The 12370-nt window shown below is 46.2% G+C and overlaps 1 protein-coding gene across 2 annotated transcripts in view; it reads right to left on the minus strand.

Moving 5' to 3' along the window:
* NFE2L3 (NFE2 like bZIP transcription factor 3) overlaps window positions 1-11952 on the minus strand; it is a 19661-nt gene extending 7709 nt beyond the window's left edge. Inside the window, exon 1 of one of the 2 annotated variants that reach the window (XM_075922181.1) lies at window positions 10739-11952. In XM_075922181.1, the coding sequence (XP_075778296.1) occupies window positions 10739-11242 (504 nt within the window). In that variant the 5' untranslated portion in view covers window positions 11243-11952. The remainder of the gene's footprint in view (window positions 1-10738) is intronic. The other variant, XM_075922180.1, reaches the window with a different exon arrangement.
* Window positions 11953-12370: the final 418 nt, after the last annotated feature.

The raw sequence follows: 12370 nt of genomic DNA on the forward strand, positions 1-12370 counted from the left end.
CCACCTGTGGGCCCTGAGGGCTGTGGTGGGGCTTCCCTGCACCAGGGTCCAGTGCTGGGGCCGAGGCCTAGTGGCGAGCAAGATGGTAAGCCCCATTTCCTGGCTAGCCACTCTCTTCCTGGTGTGGCTTCCCTAGTGGTTACTCTGTAGTACAGCTGTTGCTTACGCATGCTGCCCCCCTGTGATGACTGGGCAGTATCGTGTCCCTCCGATCAGCTCTCCCTTTCCATGTTAAAGAAACCAATCAAATTCCAGGCACTTCCTGTTTTCCTGCCCTGACCTTGCTCTAAGTTAGCATAAGAGGAAGCTGCATTCCAAATTTGGTGGTCCTAGCTCTTACTGTTTAGGAGGAGTTCTTGAACGAATGGACACACAGAAGGACAGACTCAGACACCTCTAAAATATATATTTTAGAGAGTTTGTGCATCTGTCAATGAGTCCGTCCTTCTGCGTGTCCATTTGTTCAAGAACTCCTCCTAAATGGTAAGGGCCAGGGGGCTAGCCAGCAACTGTAGCACCATCTTCGCAAGCATAGGCAGACCTGGTGAGCCCCCTTTCCCCCCAGACCTCCCACCTCTGCTCTGAACTCCCATGTTCTACCCTGGGCCTGACTCCTGCAACCCTGCACTGAGCCCCCTCACACACAGCCCTCTGCCCTCACTTCTGCACCTCCCCATTACCTGTGCTGAGCCCCTGAACTCTTGCTCTGACTCCTGGACCCCCACCCCCACTAACCTCCTCCTTTGAAGGACCTGAACAATGCCAGGTAAGTTTTATAATGTGTGTTTTATATGAATTTATCATATAGAAGTGTAATAACATGACAAGCTGAGGATAAGACTAAAGTAGGACAGAACCTGCAAGTGTAACACACTAATGTATGCTATATATCTTCAGCTTCATATGGGGATACCGAGCCTCCTTAAGGTATACGTAGACATTCTTCTGCTTCACGCACCAGCAAGGGGTAATTGAATTGCAGAGTGCTGCAAATGATGATCTGCAATTGTGTTGGCTATAAAAGCGAATCTATTGTTTTTTAAAATATACAAACATGCTAAGCAGTGACACACAAAACTTATATGAAATTGTGCAAATGGTGATAAGGCAGTAAGGGGTTTGCCATTGCTATTACAAACCATTCCTTTTCCATGTAGGCAAAGGGGGAAGGGAAGAGGAGGGCTCAGAAGAGTTACTTTTGTAATTGTTTATACCTAACTTAAAACTTCATTGCATGGTGAATACGTTGTTAATATATTCCATCTCAGTGTTCTATTGTGGAATGATATCCAGAAGACAATGAAAGCAAAAAGTTTTCAATATTCTAAAATCAGAATAATGTTGTTTCTGGTATTTGAGAAGAATGGTTAGCAAAAGCCTACATACCGGAACTCTGAAACGTGAACTAAAAAGATAATGTCTACAATGGATAACTCCATTCTGTAGAATGAAATGTTCTGCCCAGCAAAAAGTTTCCCATTGAATAGCAAGTGTTACCTTGTTTGTTCCAAAACTGTATGCTGGGCTGAAGCACCATGAAGTTAAGTTTAAGGCTTTGTTGATCCCCAAACTGTATGCATTCTCCAGTTTATTCAGTTTTCTCCTGTATAAAAGCTTTTTCTGAACTTCAAAAACTGTCTATTTATTAAGTATAACTTGATGCAAAACACAGACTCAAATGATTCGATAGATCAATAAAGCAAAAAAGAAAGACACAGTATTTTAAAACACACTAAATGTTCTTGGGAAACAAAGTTAACTTAGGACCCTAACTTTTCCATGCCACTTTTGAAAAAGTCACAAGGGAATTTTAAAAATAACCTTTGTCAATGGTAAACAGGAATCAAATCCATTAATCAAGTCCTCTGATGCAAGTCTTTGTCCAGTAATATATAATGTACAATTCCCACATACTAATAAGGAGATTCAAATATAACTGAAACTGAAAAAGTAGACTATGTTAAGCTATGTGGAACTGATCAGAGAACTTGCTTCTCATGAACAAACATCGAGAAGCGATTTGTTTTTCCAAACACTTGTAAATTTGTAAATATATTTTCCCCTTGATAGTAGTACACCACTGGAAAGTCATTTGGAACATGAGATTTTTAGTTTGCACTTACTAAGGTATTTTTCCAGCACATGCTTTATATGAGTTCAGTAGTGCAACTTAGGACAAATCTCAGCTCCCATTTACCACTCTTTAACACTGTAGTAACAATATGGACTTAGTTCATAATACTTTGCAATCTTTAAACATCAGTTAAAGGAGAAGGAGAAAGAGGCCTCATCTCAGGTCACAGCAGACTCTTACAATCCAGCATGCACTGCCTTTCCACCCATCATTGCTTCTGAGCATGCATTTCACAGTGAGTCAGATGTTCCAAACTTGACCCTTGATTATTTGTAGACATTGTTTTTATTTCTGGTTATTCTCTGTTCATTATATTTCATTTTAAGCCTTGACTGGAAATACTCGCTCCATTGTTGTTGTTAATCTGTGTGTTGCTTTGCTGGGGGAGGGGAAAATGTCCCTTTTCCTCTGTAAAACTATAGATAACATCCATTTTTGTTTTTGATAAAGTTAAAAGAAAACTGTAGCTTGAGAAATCTGTTAAGTGAACACACATTCTCTGTCCTGTTAAACTGGTATGCCTCCCCACAAGTTGAACATGTCTATTTTTACTATGCTTTGATTAAATAATAAATCTCAAGCTCTCTAGATTTTAATATCTCCCTCTCATACATCTCTCTCTGATTACTGCTGTTACTATTAAAGAAAGCTTACCGTAAACTCTCTAGTATAATGCACACCTATGTATAATGCACACCTACCTTTTAAACATCAGAATTCTGGAATGAACTGAGCTCTTATCTATAATGTGCACCCCCATTATACTCATGATTTTACGGTCCCGCTCCCACCTGCAAGCTCGCCCGGGCAGCGGAGTTTGGAACCTGCTCCCCGCCCAACTGCTCGTGCTGAGCTCGTCCCTGCGGTGGGACCCCTTCTCCCCCCCCCCCCCCCCCCGCCGAGCTGCCCCGCCCGCCGGCTCCTCACCTTGTCCGGGAGCCTGCCTGACCTTGCGCCTGCCAGGGGGGACCCCTGCTCAGCTGCTGGGGTGCCACGCTGACCTCGCGCCTGCTGCGGGAGCCCCCTGTTCAGCAGCACGGTGCACCAGCAGCTCAGCAGGGGGCCCCTGCAGCAGGCGCGAGCTCAGCATGGTGCGCCGGCAGCTGAGCAGGGTGCCCCTGCGGCAAGCGTGAGGTCAGCCAGGCTCCGGACAAGATGAGGAGCCGGTGGACGGGGCAGCTCCCTTGTCCAGAGGCCTGGCGGGGATGGTTAGGTAAAAACTTTACAAATTATCTCCTATGTATAATGCACATCCCGGTTTTAACCCTTAAAAAATGGGAAAAAAGTGTGCATTATACTCGAGATTTTACGGTATATATCAGTGGCACACTAAGGGTGGGGGTCTGAGTGGTTATCATCAAGGCCCAACAACCCACACCAGCTCTGACCACCCAGTGTTCCTGCAGAGATCCAGGGTTGGGACACTTGTCTTGCTCCTCCTACCCGACAAACTTGCTAAGGAGCAATAATGGTACATGGGGCTTATAAGCCCCTGATCTTACTATGGAGTGTCCATGGAGCACGGCAGGGCACAGCGGGGCAAGCACCCTGACCCTGTGCTCCCCAGCAGCAGCGCTGGGTGGGTGCAGTGGGACATATGCCCCAACCCCACTCTAGGGGTCCCCTCCCATCCCAATTTATCCTCTCCAAGGCTGGTTGGTGGCCCAATCTCTCCTGCCATACTCCCCAACGCCTACCCACCATCAGTGCTCACTCATCTGAAGTCAGGGCCCACCCAACTATCCCTTTCTGGCTATGCCACTGCTAGATCTATACTCAATTATACAAATTGTTTGACATCTACTTAATCTGGACTAAAGGGAAACACGTATCCAGTCAGTTCTGTACATTCATAATGAACTAAAACATCTCCCCCCCACACACACACACACCCAATCACAGACACAGACACTTAAAGTCCTTTGAAAGGGACATTATCCTTGGAAATATAATCACAGTTTAAAAAATTTGGAAGATAAAACTGTCGCGCTGGAAATTTCAGGATTGTCACTATCAGACTGCCTTGGATTACAAATGTTATGTAATGTTGTATCTAGGCATTAAGATTTCTAAAAATTAGTCAAATTACTTAGGTTAACTGAATATTACATCTGTGGCTTCAAATACTGACTCTGTCTAACATCTGTTATTATTTCCAATATCTCAATCCTGAAACCCCCTCCTTCATCCCACCACTTTGCCTCTGCCCCGAGCTCCCCTTTGCACCCAAACGCCTTCCCAGAGTTTTCACCCATCACCCCCTCATGCACCTCAACCCCCTGAGCCTGGCTCAGCTCAGAGCCTCTCCTACATTGGCCCCCACCCAGAGCCTCTCAAACCCAACTCCCTGCCCCAGCCCAGCAAAGTGAGTGAGTATAGGGGAAAGTGAGCAATGGCAGGGCAGGGAGAGGGGAATGGAGTGAATGGAGCAGGGCTTTGAGTAAGGGACAGGGTAGATCTTGGGTTGCTCTTAAATCCAGAAAGTGATTTTGGGCATCCAAAGATGTGAGACTACTGGTCTAGCCCAATAGGAATCATGGAATACCAAGAAATAATGAATGTTGTGAACTGTACAAACACAACAGCTTGTTTGTTTATTTACTATTTTCTTCTACCCAACAGATGCATCTCTTGAAACCTTATTCCCTCCTGACTTCTCTTCATCTGCTACTTATGACCAAATTAACAAGAGAAACTTTTGCTAGAATAGCAATATCAGTTAGGGGTTGCTTTTTGACAACATTTCTAAACTAACAAAAGCCCTCGGCTGCTTCTAGACTGGCATGATTTTGTGGAAATACTTTTAACGGAAAAGTTTTTCCGTTAAAAGTATTTCTGCAAAAGAGCGCAAAAGCGTCTGTGCCCAATCTAGACTCGCGTTTGCCATCGGGCTTTCTTGGACTAAAAATTAAGGTGCCTGTCTACACTTATCCCTGAGCGGAAGCGTCAAAGTATTTGCGCAAGAAGCACTGAATTCTTACATTAGAACGTCAGCACTTTTCCGCAAACTCAAGGGGCCAGTGTAGACAGCTGGCAAGTTTTTGCGCAAAAGCATTTGCTTTTGCGCAAAATCTTGCCAGTCTAGACGCACCCCTCATGTAGTTGCAGTAATATCAGCATAAGAAGGCTTTCGCAGCTATTATTTTGCTCATGGAACCGCTTTACACTATACAGGCTTATACAAGCACATTTTTTGCCAGCATAAGTTGTGTCTGCACTTTTAGTGTAGACCTGGACTGATTCTTAGCTCCTCCATTCTGCCTCCTTTGCCTCTATTCTTAGATGTGATATTGAATCTCAAAAAGTTAATCCTCACTCAGCCTGTCTCCTTCCCAGCTACTGTCCCATCTTCACTTCTCACCTCCTCCATACTCCGGCTGCAAGTCTTTTCCTATTTCCTCAGTTTCCTCTCATACATTTCTCTCATCGATCTGAAATTGAGTTCCAGCCTATTGACTCCTCTGAGACCATTCTAAGTTTTCTGCCAAGTTCAAGGACCTTCTCTAGCCTCATTTTGCTCAAGACGTCCGATTCTGTTGACTATCAGTTACTCTCTCCTCCTTGGGCTTTTGTAATTCTGTGGTTGATATGATTGTATGGTATCCCAGAATAGCTACCCTGCATCTACACAAGCCACCCATTATTTCAAAATATTTTTCGAAATAACATGTTATTTTGAAATCTGGCACTGTGTAGATGTGCCAAATTTCAAAATAAGCTATTTTGAAATAGCACAAATTGCATATCTTATTTTGAGTTTAGGGTTCTGTGTAGACGCACCCACAGAGTGCCTCTGGGCTCCATCGTTGGTTCCCTCCTCTTCCCTTTCTCCTGCAACACCATACCCCTGTGCAACCTCAGCCGTTCTCATGTTAATTATAGTCTGTATGCTCACAACACCACTATCTACCTGTTCCCTCTCCTTTCCCTCTTTGCTCAGTTCTACAATCTGCAGATGTCTCTGGAGAGCCAGGAAGAAATATAATCCCTGACTCTAGTGAGCAAATGCTGTCTTTTTTCATGGGGGCTATTGAAGTTTTTTTTTTATCCTCCCCAATTAGCAGTGTCTCCTTCCACATCTATCTGCTGTAGCGAAAGTGCTCTTCTCTGACCACTGCTCTGATTGGGGCACTTTCTCTTTGAATCACTGATCCTATCAGCTGATCTGCTTCTATATCAAATTCAGACTTCGTTGACCTCGCCTTTGTTCCTGTCTGCATTTCATCTCCTGCAACTTGCCTCCCTGGCCTCTGCCTCCCTGGCACGCCTTAGCACTTTCTTGACTCCCTCCCATAAATATCTCTTATGCACTTTCCACACCCAGAGAAAGCACCCTCCCATCCTAAAGACAGGATAAGAAATAACAGGCTGAATCTGCAGCAAGGGAGATTTAAGTTAGATGTTGGGGGAGAAAAAAAATCTACCTATATGGGTAGTTATGCTCTGGAATAGGCTTGCAAAGAAGGTTGTGCAATCCCATCATTGGAGGTTTTCAAGAACCAATTGGACAAACAACTGTCCAAATCAGAGATGATCTAGATTTAGTGGGCCCCTGCCTTAGATGGGCTGGACTTGATGACTTCTCGAGGTCTCATCTACCCCTGCATTTCTATGCTCAGATACTGTTACCAGCAATATGAATTTTTTTAAAAATGCATTACAAAATCAAAATCTGCATTATTTCACTGAAATTATAGCACTAATTTTTAAAAAAGGTATAATATACAAATTAAGCAGCTCTACTTCCATGTAAAGTCTTTAAATAATTTTAAAATTCAGGGTCAGGTTATACCCATACAACACCTCAGTTCCCTCAACAGCTGTTGCCTTAAAAAAAGGCAGCAGAATTTATTGGGTACTATTAACAGGCCATATATAATTCCCCTACAATAAGATCCTCAAACAAGGAGTTGTAGATAGTTATGAAAACAATATAATTACTGAATTAGTACTTGCTTCCCTTACTTTCATAATTTATAAACAATGTAATTAAAGTAATAATTAAAGCAGGCATTTCTAAATTGTATGCATCAAGTCAGTACTTGCAAAAGGTACCAGACAAGCATAGCCCCAGAAAATGAAGCGAAGCTACATAGCAAGTCCAACTGGGGCAGGGAACATAGCTTTTCCTGACACTGCCAATGTGCCTCTCCCAGGAGTTGGACATAATCCTATAAAGGAATGCATCAGGAGGGAAAGTTCAATGCCCACTCAGCTCTTCGGCATCTCTGCCAAGCCTGCCATCTAAGATGCTGCTTAATGCCAGCTATACCACTAGTTTCTGTGATACAACTGACCACACAGGTAAGTAGTCATCACAAGACTCCATACCCCATTGTCAAACTTCTAACCCATACAGTCCCTGCCTGTTTCTCTTGAATGAAAAACAGCAATTCCCAATTAATTCCTTTGAAAAGCAAGTTCTACTCCAATGCTAACATCCTACTCTTGCAAACCACTTATACACTGAGTACCTTACGTATGTACACAGTCACATTGAATTCAGTGGGACAACTCTCATGCATAAGTCTTTGCAGAATGAGACCTTAGCTTGTGAACTTCTTTCTTGGATTGTAAACTCCTTGAGACAAGGTTTTGAGACTTGAGACTTCTTGCGTGTCTGAGGATAGATGCTATTGCAATATGAATAGTTAGAATGACACCATAACTTGCTGGGCTAAGATCTTTAACACTCTACATTAGTGTTTCTTAAATTGTGTTCCATGGCACACCGCAAGGCAGTCGGAGGTGTGCTGCAGAGAACAGAATTCAAAATGGCCATTCTTAAAGGGGCAGGCGACCTTTTTTTTTGCTCAATAACTTTCCCCCAGCCTTCCCCCCCCCCTTGATACCTTCCTTCCAACCCTTTTCCCCCCTCGATCTCTTTCCTCCCCCCCCAACAAAAAATCCTTGGTGTTCCCCATAAAAAAATGTACTGTTTGGTGTTCCTCGGTCTTAAAAAGTTTAAGAAACACTGCTCTATATTCACATATTTTAAGGTATTTTTGGGAAATGGGTTGCACTAATTCACTATATAAAATTATAGAACAATCCAAAGTATTGTATAGGTAGAATCTCTCTAATCCAGACAAGGGATGTAAAATCCTGTTTAATAGGTTGACTATCCGAGCTGGAGCACTAACCCTCTCTCTTCCTGTGGCAGGTGCTGCAGGGCTGCTCTAGCCCTCGGCAGGCAGGGAGCTGCTCCAGCCCCCACCGGTTAACCATTCACATCCCTAATCCAAACTTCCCTAACCCGGCAACACTTGTGGGCAGGCATAATCAGTGACCTCATAGGGTGGTCCTCGGCTGGAGCGCTCATGGAGAAAAAGTGGCAGGCTGGAGCCAGAAGCATTGCTGGACTATGGAAGAATGGAGCCCTGGTGGGCCTACCGGCTAGGGCAATGGAATTCCAGAGACTGGTGCCCAGGTGAGCCAGAGCAGCAGAGCACTGGTTGGGGCAGTATTGATATTTGGGGTTCAGTTTACTAGTCTGCATCTCAACCACTCTATACTGTAGGGAAGTAGGGCTTCATAGAGGTCTACAGCTAAATTAGCACAGAAAATGAATCATCCCTCACTCCAACACAGTGAGTGATCCCTTTAGGTTAGGGTGGAGAAACTAGTTCTACAACTACCTACAGAAATAATACCAACAAATACAGTACAGAATCATAACCAGGCTAATCCTTGTGCAAAATCCTAATAAGTAAAACAAATTAAAAGTTTATTTGTACAATATGACTATACATAATAATTAGAGAGCATCAGTTGCTGCTGATCACTGAACTCAAGTTATTGAAAAATATCTTGGCCCTTGGAGATTAAAATCTAGCATGCAAAAGTATGGTCATCGGAGTATTATTTTACTTTAGATTTCAAAATATGTCAAAGATGTTCGTACAACTCAGTTATTATTCAATGATTATATTATTATTATTAGTAGTACTAGTTATTATTCATAAACCACAATTTATAAAATTAAAACTCAAAGCACTGTTTCTCCAAAAATTACACAAGTAACTTTACTCCTGAGTGTAGTCCCATTAAACTGAACAGCTTTACTCACATGCATGTAGTTACACACATGTGCAAGTGTTTTGCAGGATCAGTGCTGTGGATTAAATAGTTTGCTCTAGTTACTAAACAGATACATATGGCATATGTTTATAACTGAATAATCTAACAAACTGATCATCATTACCAGGTACAATTTGTTTTAACTTGACTTATCTCTCTAATCAAATATTTGTAATAAATCAAAGACAGTTTGAAATGTTTTATAGAGCACTGGTGAAACTGGAGTTCAGCTCTGACACAATAAAATGGCCAAGATTTATGGAGACAATATTATAATATTGACAGCACCAGCTTTTAGATAGTGATGTACATATGGTCCATGGTTTTGATGGATCATGGATACATTACATTTAAAAGTGTCCACATGCAACATTAAGAAAATACTTAAAACAAAGGCCCTAATCCTGCAACTCTGATTTCAATGGCATTTAAAACAAGTGAAGAATTTAAAATGAGCACATGGTTACATCTCTTCAGGACTGGATCTCATGGGTAGTCCTGTGTCCCTGCTTATTTGGCTAAAATCTGTCCTCTACTTGCTGACCCAGTTGATTACCTGCTTTTGTTAGACAATTATAACCTCCCCAGAGCCAACATTATAAGTAATGTAGGCTAAATAAAAAAATAATCGGTGTATACAGTTATATTGCTCCAGCTTCAGTAAAGTAGATAACGAGGTTCCATTATCTGTGTACTTTTTGAGCGCACAACCAAGATGAAATCATTTGGAATTTGAGGTCTTTTTACAGACAGCAGAAAAATTTAAGAAGCTGTCTCCTTTTCCTTCTCTCTTCTGTTACAGGATGCACAGTAGACATGATTAAATCTACTGTAAAAAAGCGGAAGAGCAAACGCATTCCCTGGACACAGTGGGAAAACCCACCAGTCTAGACATACCCTCTGTCTCCAAGGAGTGAGGGCAGTATCTGCCTGCACCTCAGCTGGGACATCATGAAGAAAAAAAGAAGCATTTTTAGACCCAGGCTTCTTGGAAATTCAGTGCAGCTGTGTCAAACACTGGACATTTAGAATTTGTCTCATTATAGGGCAGGTGCAAGTGAGAGCATTCTGATCCAACCCTAAATCGCTTTTGGAACAGCCAGGATCCCGCTGCCAAAGTTTGTGTTGTGGGTGTGCCTGTGGGCCAGCTGGTCCCAGCATTCCAAGCTCCTCCCTAATAGTTCTGCAACTCCATGTAACACCTCGTTATTTCATAAGCAGGAAGGGGAGTGTTTGTGTGGTGTGTGAGGAGTCTCTCGCCGTGAGTGCATTCTAGAGGTGGGATGGAGACGTATTGTTTAGTGAGAGTCCCCCTCCTCTCCTATGTCTGGGGAGCCCCCCGGCACGCGGTACTCCAGCTCTTCCTATTGGATCTGCAGATGCTCACTGCCCGCTTTCACCCGCAGAAAATGCTCTAAGAGGAGGCAGGTTCCCCCATACCACCTCCCCGGCTCTGTGGGGCCCCAAGCTACTTCCCCAGACAGGGAACGTTGCGCTGTGCGTCCTCCCTCCTCTGCCACTTACCTCTAGGCTAGGACAGTCACTTCCCCCCGGGGTGGACTCGGCTTCGGGGGCCGCTGAGACTTCTCCATCCCTTTCCTCCTGGGCCTGCAGGCTGCTCCCCCGGGAGGAGAAGGGGTAGCTGGGACCCTCCTGGGCACTGCTCTCGCTGGGGCCATCTCCGCCGGCGCCACTGACGGGCGAAGAGGGGAGCGCCCCATTCCCCTCCCCGGTTGCCACGGCGTGCACCAGCCAGGCCTCCACGCGGGTGCTGGGGATGTAAGGGGCCCCCAGCGCCCGTACCTCCCGCAGCAGCCGGTCCCAGTCGCGATCAGGGCACTTGGGGTGCGGAGGGCTACTCCCCGTAGCCCGGGCGGCGCCCGGCGGGGCCCACCCCGCGTGGAGAGTCTCCGGGGCCCGGCGCAGGTAGAGATCCAGGTCCACACGCAGCCCCGCCAAGCTGAGCAGGAGGGTGACCTGCAGCAGCAGCCCCTCCTCGGAGCAGCAGCGTCTAGCCAGGGACTTCATCGCCGCTCGGGCAGCTCCTCCTCCTGCGGCGCGCCAGCCAGGGGAGGCCGGGGCCGCACGTGTAGGCCGGTTTGTGCCGGGTAGGGAAAGAGAAAGCGGACAACGGAGCCCAGCGCCGCCGCTTCGGCTTCCGCAGCCAGCCACAAAGGGACCAGCCCCCTCCACACCCTCCGCGCCACGCGAGGCTCTTCCCTAGGGCGGCGAGGGGACGGGCTGGGGGCACCCCACGCTGCTGGAGCTAAGGGATGCTGACTGGAAGCGGTTTCCATTATATCCAGGGCTTGCAGTTTGGGTCAGCGGCTCTCAGCACCCCGCCCCTAAGTACCAGCCCCCTTGGGTGCTGCCACCCACCTACCCCTGGATCCCACCATCCAACCCTGGCTGGGAGGCAGGTAGCTGCTGGGTGTGGGGAGGACGGGGCTGGGAATCTCCTCCGCTTCAGGCCGGTGTAGCGAGCAAAACACTACAGAGCGGTTTCACTTTTTGCCTATACACCGGCCACCCCAAACGGGGGTTACAGCCCGGTGGTTCGTACAGAGCTGCCCTGCAGGGAGCAGCTCCATACAAACCACCTGCATGAGCTCAGAGGGCGCCTACTGACCAGCCCAGCAGCAGCGGTATGTGCATTAGAAACGCGGTCACTCCAGCTGTCGACCTGTCCTAGGCTTTTTCCAGGGCTCCCTTACCCCACGACTCGCTAGGGAGGATACTCCCCAGCGGGACCCTTTGTTCTCCTGTGCCTTTAACTCTGGCTGAGGCTGCAAGAGCAACGGGGGCTGGTTAGTCCCGGGAACCTCGGGCGGGGAGCTGCACGAGGGCGGGGCGATACATACAAACTTGCGTCTCTGCGTCCTCCTGAAAGGAGGAGACTGAACAGGCCGGCGAGCGGGGAAGGGACACGCAAAGCTTTCTGGGGATTGAAGTCCTGCGCCAGCGTGCACCGATCCCAGCTCTGCGTGCGCGGCGTGGATTTTTAGTCCACCCGCGCCTCACGGGCTACTCTCTGCTCGTGTTCCACTCGGTCACACGCCCCTCCCCAGTGCTGGTACGTTAGCAGCGAGGCGTGGCTCAGCTGCGTTTGCCAGAGAAGCAAGAAGTCACCTTCCCAGATTCCATCCGTGCTAAGTG

The sequence above is a fragment of the Pelodiscus sinensis genome, chromosome 2 (genome assembly GCF_049634645.1).
Source record: "Pelodiscus sinensis isolate JC-2024 chromosome 2, ASM4963464v1, whole genome shotgun sequence".
Taxonomy (NCBI): Eukaryota; Metazoa; Chordata; order Testudines; family Trionychidae; genus Pelodiscus; species Pelodiscus sinensis.